Source organism: Ammospiza caudacuta, chromosome 25 (assembly GCF_027887145.1).
Source record: "Ammospiza caudacuta isolate bAmmCau1 chromosome 25, bAmmCau1.pri, whole genome shotgun sequence".
NCBI lineage: Eukaryota > Metazoa > Chordata > Aves > Passeriformes > Passerellidae > Ammospiza > Ammospiza caudacuta.
In genome coordinates this window covers 5,785,462-5,799,468 of record NC_080617.1, presented here as the reverse complement: position 1 = coordinate 5,799,468, position 14,007 = coordinate 5,785,462, and the positions used below count along the sequence as shown (strand labels likewise).

Below are 14,007 nucleotides of genomic sequence, written 5' to 3'. Positions count from 1 at the left end.
TGTGGCACAAGGTGGCACCTGAGCCAGGGACAACCTGTGCTGGGACAACTGTGCCAGGAAAATGGGGTTAATTGTACCAGGGACACCTGTGCCAGGTGAAGGGGGCATCTCTGCCCAGGTAAGGGGGACACCTGTGCTGGGACAAGGGGGACATGTGTGCCACACCAAGGAGGGCACATGTGCCAGGTAAAGGGGGCACCTCTGCCCAAGCTGGGGGACACCTGTGCCAGGAAAAGGGGACACCTGAGCTGGGACAAGGGGGACATGTGTGCCACACCAAGCTGGGCACATGTGCCAGGTAAAGGGGGCACTTCTGCCTAGGCAAGAGGGACAACTGTGCCAGGGACAGGGGGACACCTGTGATGGGACAGGATAAGGGGGGCAACTGTGCCAAATGTCACAGATTTACCCCCAAACCCCTCACATCACCCGAGCTCTGAGCCAAGCCCCTGTCCAGGCATCCTGTGGCTGATTTCCCTGCTCCAGGTGTAACAATCCCAGGGATTCAGAGTGTAACAATCCCAGGGATTCAAGGTGTAACAATCCCAGGAATTCAAGGTGTGATAATCCCAGGGATTTGAGGTGTAACAACTCCAGGGATTGAAGGTGTAACAATCCCAGGGATTCGAGGTGTAACAATCCCAGGGATTGAAGGTGTAACAATCCCAGAGATTCAAGGTGTAACAATCCCAAGGATTCAAGGTGTAACAATCCCAGGGATTTGAGGTGTAACAATCCCAGGGATTCAAGGTGTAACAATCCCAAGGATTCAAGGTGTAACAATCCCAGGGATTTGAGGTGTAACAATCCCAGGGATTCAAGGTGTAACAATCCCAGGGATTCAGGGTGTAACAATCCCAGGGATTCAAGGTGTAACAATCCCAATGATTCAAGGTGTAACAATCCCAGGGATTCAAGGTGTAACAACTCCAGGGATTTGAGGTGTAACAACTCCAGGGATTTGAAGTGTAACAATCCCAGGGATTTGAGGTGTAACAATCCCAGGGATTCAAGGTGTAACAATCCCAGAGATTCAAGGTGTAACAACTCCAAGGATTGGAGGTGTAACAATCCCAGGGATTCAGGCCCAGCAGCTCATGAACAGCACACAAGGATTTGACAAAAGCAAATTTATTTCCTTTCTTGAAGCTTATATTACATGCATGGACCAAAGCCAGGACAACAGGTAACAGCAGGGTTGGGGTTTTGTCCAGATTCCATCAGTTCTTCTGGAATCCAGAGGCCAAATTCAAGGATTTTTTTGCTCTTAAAAAATACAATCATAATACAAGGAATGTTTTTTTTTTTAATTTTGTTTCACTTCAATTCCTCCTCCTCCTCCTATTCCCTGCATACAGCAAATGCTCCAAAAAAAGGAGGCAGGAGAGAAAAATCTAAACCACACACACTCCCCCCCACTAAAAATTCCCTAAAACCCACTGAGATGGGAGGACCAAACCTAGAGAAAAAAATACAAAGAGAACAGCAGGAATAGAGCTCTGACAGGAGCAGTACCCTCAGGATTTTCCTAGAAATAAAAACATTTCCCACGTTTGTTCAATGAGATGCTCCAAATCCCTTCGGATGGCTTCTCCCAGGGTTTGGAAAAGCAGCTGGATACACAAAGATTGGTTTGGAAAATAAAAATATTGCATTCTTGGCAGAGTCTGCTGGATATCCTGGATATTCTGGATAATCCCAAGGCCAGCAGAGAGAGGTGGAGATGGCAGAGCCTGCCACAGGCTCAGTCCCAGGGGTGTTGCTGGGTCTGGCAGAGGTTCAGGGCTGGATTTGGGGACTGTCCCCAGGTCCCTGCTCAGTCCCCTGTCACCTGTGTGGCCTGGGTGTCCGAGCTCTGGTTGGTGGACTGGATGAACATGGGCTGGGTGATGTCCTGGCCCGCTGGCATTGTCACCTGCTGGATCTGGTACAGCTGCTGCAGGCACAGAGGGGGACACAGGAACCTCTGTCAGTGCTCAGCACACCCAGAACCCCCCCAGATTTGGTCCCCAAAACCCCAAACCCACCATGAGCTGCCACCAAATCTGCTGCTAATTCCCAGCAAAGTCCTTCTGGGAATTCCTGATGCCCAGGCTCACATCAGGGCCCCTCTGGATTTCCCAGAGCAGCTGTGGCTGTCCCAGGATACCTGAGAAGAGTCCAAGGCCAGGCTGGACAGGGCTTGGGGCACCCTGGGACAGTGGAAAGTGTCCCTCACATGGTTGGAGCTTTAAGATGCTTCCAACCCAAACCATTCCATGATTTAAGATACTTATAGAACATCCAGATGTTAAAACTTTTATTCCCGAATTAGGAATTTAGGATTTCACCCAGAGTGCCAGGGATTGGATTAATTCAGAGCACAAGCAGCAGAACTTTAAAAATCCACCTGGATTGTGGATTTGTGCCACCTGGCACAAGATTCCCTTACCCTGCTGCTGGCCAGCAGTGTTTTCTGAGGAAGAAAATGAGGATTTAGGACCCTGAGCCCCTTGTGCCCCCCAGTTCTTACCTGTCCATCCGTGAATTGGCTGAACTGCTGCTGCCCCTGCTGCACCTCTGTCTGCGTTATCTACAGAGATAAGAGCAGCTGATCACTGCCAGCCCTTCCCAGAGGCTCACAACCCCACCACCACCATCCTGCTGCTGCCTGGGGAGAGGTTTTTAACCTCAGCCAACTTTTCCAGCACCCCAACCACGAGAGGAATGGCAGCCACGACACCTCCAGACCAAACACCACCTTCCAGACCAACACCAGGTCCTTCCAGACCCCAAACCAGATCCTTTTAGACCCCAAAACCACGTCCTCTCTGCTCCCCCCAAGGAGAAGGTGGCCTCCAGATTTTTTTTTTTTTTTTCCTCTAGCAGGTGTGGTACTTTCCAGCTGGGAAGGATCCCTCAGCCTCAACGCCGCTCCCGACGTTTCTGCCTTTCCTGCACGGCTCCTCCCTCACCCAGGCAAGAAGGAGAAGGAAAGAAAAGGTTGATAAGCCCAAAATGTTACCTGCAAGCAGCTCAAAAGCAGCAAGAGCTTCACCCAGAGCCACACACACACACACAAACGAGCTCTGCATGCACCTCTCACCGACACCTAAAGGAGGTTTCCGCTACGCTCCTTCATTTTTAATTTAAAAAAAAAATAAACTCTGACAAAAACAAGAAAAGAAAGTAGGAATCCTAACCCAAGAGGTGTTTCAGGAGCTGGGGAAGAAGCCTTGGGGGCAGCTCTGTGGAGTGCATACCTGCTGTGCATTGGTTGCAAGCGTCTGGATCTGCCCCTGGACTACCTGGGTGCCTGACACGGGTTGGGCTAAGCGGATATACTGCAGCTGGCCAGCATTCAACTGCACCTGGAGACAGGTGGAGGGGGCAGGGAAAGAAAATGAAACAGGTCACTCTGCACCCTCAACACACAGCAAAATTCCCTGCTCGATTCCACCACGGGAGCTGGAGTTATTGGGGAGCTTTGCCCTGGAGCTCCACGGAATTCTGAATCAAAGGTAAAACCCCAGGGGCACAGAGCTCCTGGATATCCCTGAGGCACCACATTCCTCCTTTTTTTCCAGCCTGGGAAGGGTCAGTTAGTAGCTAAAGCATATTAATGGCTCAGTTTCTCAAGGATTTGGAAGCAATTTTGGTTACAAGGATTAAGTTTTACTCCTTTGAGGCAGCGTTTCACATCAACTGTTAGGAGCTGAAAACACCAAATCATATCCTGAACCTCTATCAAATCCTGCACTCCTCATCAAATCCTGCACTCCTATCTTATTTTGCACCCCAATCAATCATATCCTCCCAAAAATTAAGGAATAAACAGGAATTTTCCCCACAGAGATTGCAAAAAACAAAAATATTTTTGGAGGCTTTGAAGGCCTAACATATCCTGCATCCCTATCAAATCCTGCACTCCTTATCAAATCCTGCACCCCTATCAAATCCTGCACCCCTATCTTATTTTGCACCCCAATCAATCATATCCTCCCAAAAATTAAGGAATAAACAGGAATTTTCCCCACAGAGATTGCAGAAACCAAAAATATTTTGGAGCCTTTGAAGGCCTAACATATCCTGCATCCCTATCAAATCCTGCACTCCTTATCAAATCCTGCACCCCTATCTTATTTTGCACCCCAATCAATCATATCCTCCCAAAAACTAAGGAATAAACAGGAATTTTCCCCACAGAGATTGCAAAAACCAGAAATATTTTTGGAGGCTTTGAAGGCCTAACATATCCTGCATCCCTATCAAATCCTGCACTCCTTATCAAATCCTGCACCCCTATCTTATTTTGCACCCCAATCAATCATATCCTCCCAAAAACTAAGGAATAAACAGGAATTTTCCCCACAGAGATTGCAAAAACCAGAAATATTTTTGGAGGCTTTGAAGGCCTAACATATCCTGCACCCCTATCAAATCTTGAACCCCTATCAAATCCTGCACTCCTATCTTATTTTGCACCCCAACCAATCATATCCTGCCAAAAATTAAAGAATAAACAGGAATTTTCCCCATAAATAAAGCCAGCAGAGATGGCAAACCCCAAAGATATTTTTGGAGGCTTTGAAGGCCTAACATATCTTGCACCCCTTATCAAATCCTGCACTCCTATCAAATCCTGCACCCCTTATCAAATCCTGCACCCCAATCAATCATATCCTGCCAAAAATTAAGGAATAAACAGGAATTTTCCCCACAAACAAAGCCAGCAGAGATTTCAAACCCCAAAGACATTTCTGGAGCCTTTGCAAGCAGCTCTCTGCTCACACCTGTCAAGTCCCACCTGGCACAAGTTTCAGCTTTTTGGTGTCTGTGATTTGTGTGAGAGATTCAACCCCAAATTTATTCCTTAAATCACCTAAATTTGGATGCTTGGGAATGTGGGACATGAAGAAAATAGAGTTAATACACACCTGAGAGCAATAAAAATGTCACAGATACCACTGCTGGATTTTCCTTCTGTTATTTAACTTTACAACATTGAAATTCAGCTTTAAGGGTAATTTTATACCAAAAAAAATTTTTTTTTTTCTTTTTAAGAGAAAGAACACACAGAACACTCTAAAAAACTGCTGACTGATAAAGAAGTGCCTGGCACATGGTGCTGGCACCAACTCTTTCATTTGTGTCTGAAAGCTCCAAAATTATTTCAAGAGCAAATAAAACTCCCCCTGAGCAATAAAATTCAATAAAAATTTTGTTTCTGCCTTGAGAACTGCAGGGAGATCAAGTTTTCCATGCTGGGGGAATTAGGTTTTAATTACATCATTAAATGATGGAAGAGATTTGGGAAAAGTTCTTTCAGCAAGGAGAGGAAACTCTAAAGAACCTGCCTAAAATGAGGCCTGGGTAAGACAAAGATCAAATTTAACATAAAATTCATATGGCCAAACAATTATCACTTCATTGATGGATTCACTTCCAGTTTTTCTCTGTTAAAAATTGACTTTTCCACTTTATTTCTGGAATAAAGAGCAGCAGGGAGTGTGCACAGCAGCAGGAACATGTGGAAAATCAGGAGTAAGATGCTCTCAACATTCCAGAGGTAATTCCAGTTTCAGGAGAGTTTCCAACTCTGTTTGGGTGATCCAAGATTCATTCTGAGCCCTCAGAGTGCACAGAGCTGACAGAAGATGGCTCTGATTGTGCCAAAAGAGAAAGGAAATAAAAGGAAAAAAAAAAAAAGGAAAAAAAAAAAAAAAAAAAAGCAAAGCAGGAAGAGCAGAACAGATCAAGGACTGGAATTCTGTGGAGCCAAATCCAAGTTTTTCTCCAAGTTTTATTTTATTTCACTTGCTGGAAGTTCCTTCAGCACCAACTGTGGCTCTTCAATAGAAAAATCCTCTTGGTTGCAGGCAAATAGGATTTCTGCTGGATGGGTGGCTGGAAATTTGGATTATTCCATCCCAAATTCAGTCTTGGAGCTGTCAGAGATCCAGGTATTCCCAAAAAGATTCCAAACTCCAACCCCTGGCAGCTCCTGGGGAGCAGCCACAGCTCCCTGTTCTCCCACAATGCCAGGAAAGAGGGAGAAAAAAGCAAATTCTTGGTCAAAACCAGACCCCAAAACACCTCCAGTCTGTCCAAAACCACAGCATCACTTCCCAAAGGATCCCCCTGGATTTTCTTCAGGAGGTTTTGGCTCCTTTGTGAGGAATTCTTGCTCCCAAGAGATGTCCAAGCGCCTTTCTGGAGTTCCTGAAGATAAATCTGAGCTGTTTTTTCCTTGCTGAGGATCCGCTGGAGATTTTCCATAATTCTTTGAGGAACAAAGCTCTCAGAGAGATTTTCATAAGGAAAAGAAGAGAAAAAAGAAAAGGAAAAGAAAGAAAAGGACAAGAAAATGAAGAGAAGAAAAAGAGTTCCTTATAGTAAAAAAGACAATTTGGGAATTTCTTCCTTTCTGATCAACACCTCAAGGCAGCAGGAATCAGCTGAAGAGTCAAGAGATGAAAAGAGCTGGAAAAATCTGGCACTGCCCCAATCCAAACCCTTTCCAAGATGCTCTGACCACAGAGGGAAGCTCAGCAAGGCTGGAAAGGCAAAACCTCTGTGAAAGCTCCAATTTCACAGCAAAACTGAAATCCAAGTGCAAAGCCTGGCCCTGGATGACCTTTGGAACACAGATCTGGCTGATTTTTATTTATTTTTTCCTCTAAAAGGTGTGGTATTTTCCAGCTGGGAACTAAAAGACACAGCTTTGTTGTAATTCTAAGTTAATGTGTTTTTTTTTTTACTTCTGTGTTTACTTAAGACACATTTCAGAAAGTCTGGGTTACATTGGGCACCCAAAATCTCATTTTTAAGGCTGATGTACAAGTGAGGAACCAGAAAAAATCTCATGGTTCTGCAAAGCCATTTCTCCTACCAGCTCCAAATATTTTGGAGAAATATTTCTTTTAACATCAAAGTTTATTAATAACTCCCAGATGGCAACTTTCCAACTCAGCCTGCCAGGTCACGATTTCAGATTGCAGAGGCACAACCAAGTAAAGGCAAAAGAAATGAATTCTCATTTATTCAAAGCAGGCTGTGGTGAAGAACTGAGGTTTTAGCCAGGAAATATTTGATTTATTGCTTCCTAATCCCAACTATTTCACTCAGGGGAAGGTGTTTGGGGTGGGCAATGAGTCTGGATTAAATGAGTGAAGATTTATTTCCCCCTTGGTTGGTTTTCCTAAGTGCAGGAACCACACCACTCAATCCAAACTTCCTCTGCCAGTTAACAAAGCAAACAGAAACAAGCCTCATGCTCACAAATTTGCTCAGGGAGACTTTTCCACCTTTATTCCTGGCCAAATCTTACCGGGATTTGTTGGATTTCTCCCGTGTTGGTGATGATTTGCTGCATCACTTGCATGGTTTGTCCTGTGCCGCTCTGAGCCTGCTGGCTCTGGCCCTGGGGCTGGGCCTGCACGATCTGCACTTGCTGCCCCTCTCCCACCTGCATGGTCACAGGGGTGGTCTGCACAAAAAATGAACAAAGATGAGGATCAGGAGGTGGGAAATCTGTGATATGTCAGGATTGGGGTAGGCTGAGCCTGTCCTACACCCACTGATTGCTGCTGGGTTGGGGAAGGTCTGTCCTACACCCATAAACTGTGGGGATTAAAACACCACAGATGGAGCTCAGAGCCTGGGTGAAGCACTTTCCTAGAAGATCTGACCCAGGAACAGACCAGGAACCCCATTTGGCCCTGAAAAGCTGAGGCTGTCCCACAGAAATGTCCAAGGTAAGGCAGGATTGGAACAACTTGGGATGGCCCTAGAACAAACACCCTGGAAGGTCCTTGATCATGGAACAGGTGAGATTTCAGTTCCTTCCCTCCCAACCCATGGATTTAACCCACGATTTCCCTACTGTCACTGATGTTCCTGAGCAATCCTGAGGACTCCCCTGGCTCAGCTGGGCCTGCTCATTGCTGGGGTTGGGGCAGGCCTGTCCTACACCCACTGATGCTGCTGGGTTGGGGAAGGTCTGTCCTACACCCATAAATTGTGGGGATTAAACCACCACAGATGGAGCTCAGAGTTTGGTGAGGCACTTTCCTAGAAGATCTGACCCAGGAACAGGACCAGGAATTCCATTTGGCCCAGGAGAGCTGAGGTTGTCCCACAGAAATGTCCAAGGTAAGGCAGGACAAGGACTGGAACAATTTGGGACAATCCCTGGAACACCTTGGAAGGTCCCTGATCATGGAACAGGGTGAGATTTCAGTTCCTTCCCTCCTGGAAGGATTAAACCCATGATTTCCATGCTGTCACTGATGTTCCTGAGCAATCCATCCCTGAGGATTTCCCTCAGGCCTGGCTCGCTTGGCCCTACTGGGGCTGGGGTTAGGGCAGGCCTGTCCTAGACCCAGATTAAACCACCACAGATGGAGCTCAGAGCCTGGGTGAGGCACTTTCCTAGAAGATCTGACCCAGCAACAGGACCAGGAATTCCATTTGGCCCAGGAGAGCTGACGTTGTCCCACAGAAATGGTCAAGGTAAGGCAGGACAAGGATTGAACAACTTGGGTCCCTGATCACAGACCAGGGTGAGATTTCAGTTCCTTCCCTCCCAACCCACGGATTAAACCCATGATTTCCATGCTGCCACTGATGTTCCTGAGCAATCCACCCCGAGGACTCTGTCCTGGAGGATCTGACCCAGCAACAGGACCAGGAACCACATTTGGCTTAGGAGAGCTGACGTTGTCCAAGGTAAGGCAGGACAAGGATTGGACCAGGGTGAGATTTCAGTTCCTTCCCTCCCAACCCAACCCAAGGATTAAACCCATGATTTCCTCACTGTCACTGATGTTCCTGAGCAATCCATCCCTGATGATTCTCTCAGGCCTGGCTCACCTGGCCCTGCTGGGGCTGGGCAATGATGATCTGGCCCGGTTGGATGGTGGTGGTGGCCGTGGTGGTCTGCTGGCCCTGCTGCTGGCCCTGCACCTGCACTGCTGCTGGCTGCTGGGCCAGGGTGAAGTAATACTGCACGGGCTCGGCCGGGGTGACGGCCTGGCGCACCTCCTCCTGCAGGGAAACAGGGAATGGGAACATGGCCAAACATCCCCCCAGACACATCCCCTGGCAAAGGAGCAGCTTCAGCATCTCCCTCAGAACACTTCAAACAAGTCAGGGTAAGCTGGTAAAAGTTTGGTTGTTGAGCTCTGTGGAAATCAGGTGCCCTGGTACACCTCCTCCTGCAGGGAAACAGGGCATGGGAACATGGCACCCACGGCCAAACTTCCCCCCCAAACACATCCCCTGGTAAAGGAGCTTCAACATCTCCCTCAGAACGCTTCAACCCAGTCAAGGTGAGCTGGTAAAAGCTCCATTGTTCAGCTCTGTGGAAATCAGGTGCCTGCTGCACCTGCAGGGAAACACCAGGAATGGGGATAGGAACATGGATCCCACCTGCCCCACAGCCAAACATCACACCAGACACATCCCCTGGCAAAGGAGCTTCAACATCTCCCTCAGAACACTTCAAACAAGTCAGGGTGAGCTGGTAAAAGCTCCATTGTTGAGCTCTGTGGAAATCAGGCGCTTGGTGCACCTCTTCCTGGGTAGGGGAACATGGCACCCACCTGCACTATGGCCAAACATCTCCCCAGACACATCCCCTGGCAAAGAAGCTTCAACACCTCCCTCATTTGGGGTTTTGAACCCTTGTTCCATGAGATAAAAGTGAATAGAAGCCCCCCAATAGTAAAGTCCCTCAGAACACTTCAACAGTCAGGGTGAGCTGGTAAAAGCTCCATTATTCAGCTCTGTGGAAATCAGGAGTGTTCCCAATAAAGTGTGGATAATGAGCCTTAAAACCCTCAGCACCTCACTGCTGAGGTGGAGGAGGAAATGAATCAAACTGCCAGAGCTGAAAGCCATGGAACTTCCTCATGGGTGAATTCCATGCAAACACCCCAGGAAAACTGACAGAGCCACCCAACCCTTCATCCTGAGCTCGTTCCCCACCTTTCACCGAGCTCTGGTGTCAATAAAATCATGATTTGATGCTCACTGTTGTGCCTGCAGTTATTTATTTAAACCCAGCTTTTCCAGGCTGACAAACATTCCCTGCTGTGGGAAGAACCAGAGGATCTGCTCTGCCTCCCTTCCTCTGCTTTCTTTCACCTCAGCAGAGACAAACCCCTCATGATCAACAATATCCCATGATATTCAGAGATTTTGGCATGCAAATACTCCAGGATCAGAATTGCTGAGCTCCTCAGAGCAGTTGGATGAGGGCAGATGCAGCTCCCAGACGTTCACTCCATGGCAGAAGGCGTAAACAATCCTCTCCCAGCCACCTCGAGTTCACAGCTGAGAGTGTAGGATGTTTACACGTGCTACAACATGGGACATTCCCACTCCAGCAGCCTGCTGGAATCCCTGAATTTCTCAGGCTTCCTCTCCAGTAGATCCAGCTGGGCAGGAAAGGAAAATTCACATTAAACTGGGTGAGCAGCTGGCTGGATTGAGGAGTTTGTTGGCTTAGAAGTTGTTTTTTGGAGAGCAGAACAACTCTGGAGGTTTCCCAGAGTAAGAATCCCGAAAATTCAACAGATCCCAGCTGGTTGTAAAAAAAGACCAACTTTGAGCCTGGCTCTGAGGGCAAACATCATCACAAGCACCACCAAACACAACATTTCCTACTCCTGCAGCTCCCTGTTATTCCCATTCCTCTGAAGGAAGGAGTAACAATATTCAATATATTCAAATATATGAGAGTGTAGGATGTTTACACGTGCTACAACATGGGACATTCCCACTCCAGCAGCCTGCTGGAATCCCTGAATTTCTCAGGCTTCCTCTCCAGTAGATCCAGCTGGGCAGGAAAGGAAAATTCACATTAAACTGGGTGAGCAGCTGGCTGGACTGAGGAGTTTGTTGGTTTAGAAGCTGTTTTTTGGAGAGCAGACCAACTCTGGAGTTACTCCTGGGAGGTTCCCCAGAGTAAAAATCCCAAAAATTCAACAGATCCCAGGTGGTTGTAAAAAAGACCAACTTTGAGCCTGGCTCTGAGGGCAAACATCATCACAACCAAACACAACATTTCCTACTCCTGCAGCTCCCTGTTATTCCCATTCCTCTGAAGGAAGGAATAATAATAATAATATTCAATATATTCAAATATATTTTCACCAGGCAGGTGTGCAATGAAGCAGAGCTAGGGCAGCTCTCAGCCCAGTCCTTGGGTTATTTCTGGAGAGCTCCAATCCCCAATTCCAGCTGAATCCTGGAATAATGAAGGCCACTGAGACTCCCCTGAGCATTTATTGCAGGATGCTCAATCCTGTTTGCAGGAATGGCTTTAAATCCAAATTTGCTTCCACTCCTCCTATCCCAGCATTTGACATCTTTTATTTCCAAGCTGGAGCTCTCAGAGCAACACAACATCAGGATTTTATTTCCAGCTCCTCCAAAAACCAACACTGCTTTGTCAAAGAAGAGATAAATACAGCAGGAAAAATTAAAAAAAAATAAAATAAATCCAGCTTTTCCACAGGATTTTCTTTGTAAATTCTTAATCTGCATTTTTACATTCTCCATTTAACTTTTGCTGCTGGAAAAAGCATTCCTGGTGATCACAGATGGCTGAGGAACATCTCCCCAAACCTCCTTTCTCATTTCCACCCAAAATTCCCAGGATTTCCTGGCTGGGATGGATCAGAAATTATCCCAGATGCTGGAAAACACTCCTCAGGTGCTCCAGGAAAATTCCTTGGATTCCTGAGCTTGGATGTTGTGTAATCACAAGGTCCTGATGGGAATCAAGCAAGGAGAAAACACAGGGAATGCTCTCCCTGCTAAAAATACAAAAGTGCAGGAATGAGGCACCTCAAGGATAATAAAAAAAAATAAAAATAAAGTGGATTTCCAGTGCCAGAATGGAAATTTCAATGCTTCAAACTGTAAGAGAAGTTTTTGTCTTTTAATTAACACCAAACTAATGAGTTTGGGAGGAATCATGAGGATTTCTGTCGATATTTCTATTTTATGTTGAGTTCCCAGCACACCTGGCATGCTCATTTTAACCCCAGGAGCAGCAGGATGGATTCTCCCAGATTTTGGGACATGGAAAAGTGTTTTCATTATTTTCAATGAAATTTCTAATGCCAGAATGGAAATTTCAATGATTCCAACTGTAAAATAAGTTTTTGCCTTTTAATTAACACCAAATTAATGAGTGTGGGAGGAATAATGAGGATTTCTGTAGGTATTTCTATTTTATGTTGAGTTCCCAGCACACCTGGCATGCTGATTTTAACCCCAGGAGCACCAGGATGGATTCTCCCAGATTTTTGGACATGGAAAAGTGTTTTCCTTATTTTCTAGACCTTCTGGAAATCAGGATGGGAATTTAAAGCCAGCTCAGGGCAGCATCCCAAAAGAAGAGGTGTGGATTTTATTCCCTCCCTTTATTGTCACTCAGGAGCAGCACCAGCCTCCAAAATCCAGCTCCAAATGGGAATGCTGCTCTGAACACACACAGCAGACAGAATTTTCCGTGTTAGCCAGGATTTAGAGTGGAAAAGGGGAAAACAATTCAATTTTAGAAACAAACTTCCAAGCCAAGCTGTTCCACAAGGTCCCAACTCCCTCAGATTTTTGGGACAACTTAAATTTGTCCACACTGCAAACCTTCAGAAGCAGCAGAAAGGAGTTGTTTAAACAATAATTATTTTTTTTTTAATTATTGAAGGAGCAGAATTCCCCAAACCTTGAGGGGATCCCAGAGGTTTTATCCAGCAGGGAAATGTGCAGGAAGGGGGTGAGGAATCCCTGCAGCCCAGCTGAGAGCAGCAGCCTGCTGCTGTAAACATCCGACTGAAAGCTCCTTCCAGAACCTTCCAGCTTCCAGTCAAGGATGTTTACAGAGGCACTGACTGCCCCAAAGCATGCAGGAAAGGGATTTTTCAACCCAAAATGTACAAAATTTAATTTTTTTTTCCCCAATAAAATCCTTCCCACTGGCTCCATGTGGGATCAGAACTGTTCAGGAGTGGGTTTGGGTCGTTGGTCAGACTGGTGTGGTCTCCACTAAATCTTTATTTCCATAAAAACCCAGTGGGTTTTAGTTTTATTTATCAATTTTTATTGAAGAATTTAATTTTTATTTAAGAACTTAAGAACCTGAAATTTAAGGATTTAAGAACCTGAAATTTAAAAATTTGAAAACTTGAAACAAAAGAATTTAAACATTTGAAATTAAAGAACCTTCTTTAAATTAAAGAATTTAAAAGCATGACGTTAAAGAATTTAAGAACTTGAAAGAATCTAAGAATCTGAAACTAAAGAATTTAAGAACTTGAAGTCAAAGAATTTAAAAACATAACATTAAAGAATTTAAGAACACGAACTTAAATAACTTAAAACCATGAAATTTAAGAATTTAAGAACCTGAAATTTAAAAATTTAAGAACTTGAAACGAAAGAATTTAAAAACTTGAAATGAAAGAACTTATGAACCTTCTTTAAACTGAAGAATTTAAAAACACGACAATAAATAATTTAAAAACTTGAAATTAAAGAATTTAAGAACTTAAAATTTAAGAATTTAAGAACCTAAAATTTAAGAATTTAAAAACGTGAAAGAATTTAAAAACTTGAAATTAAAGAATTTAAGAACCTGAAATTAAAGTATTTAAAACCATGATATTAAATAATTTAAAACCATGAAATTAAAGAATTTAAGAGCTTGAAATTTAAGAACTTTAAATCATGAAATAAAGAATTTAAACCCATGAAATTAAAGAATTTAAATTAAAGAATTTAAGAACCTGAAAACCAGAGGAAATAAAACAGAGAAGAACAAACCTCATGTTTAAATCTGTGTTGTTTGATCACCTCTGTTTTCATCAGAGGGTGAAAGGACAAAAATTGCAGAATTTTTGTTTCTCACCTGCCTTTTTGGAGGCTTCAGCTCATCCCTGGGGACAATATCGATCAGGAAATCAAACTGATCAAATTTGGTGATTGCCATGGCAATGTCATTCCTCTGCAACAACA

At 44.9% G+C, this 14,007-nt stretch overlaps 1 protein-coding gene across 3 annotated transcripts in view; it reads right to left on the bottom strand.

The window, feature by feature from the left end:
* Window positions 1-1,115: 1,115 nt before the first annotated feature.
* The window catches only part of NFYC (nuclear transcription factor Y subunit gamma), a 30,035-nt gene continuing 17,143 nt past the window's right edge, over window positions 1,116-14,007 (bottom strand). For 2 of the 3 annotated variants that reach the window (XM_058819975.1, XM_058819976.1), the window contains exons 5-10: window positions 13,901-13,996; window positions 8,854-9,027; window positions 7,310-7,468; window positions 3,243-3,350; window positions 2,513-2,572; window positions 1,116-1,936 (exon numbers count right to left, since the gene is read on the bottom strand). In XM_058819975.1, the coding sequence (XP_058675958.1) occupies window positions 1,817-1,936; window positions 2,513-2,572; window positions 3,243-3,350; window positions 7,310-7,468; window positions 8,854-9,027; window positions 13,901-13,996 (717 nt within the window). In that variant the 3' untranslated portion in view covers window positions 1,116-1,816. The remainder of the gene's footprint in view (window positions 1,937-2,512; window positions 2,573-3,242; window positions 3,351-7,309; window positions 7,469-8,853; window positions 9,028-13,900; window positions 13,997-14,007) is intronic. The other variant, XM_058819978.1, reaches the window with a different exon arrangement.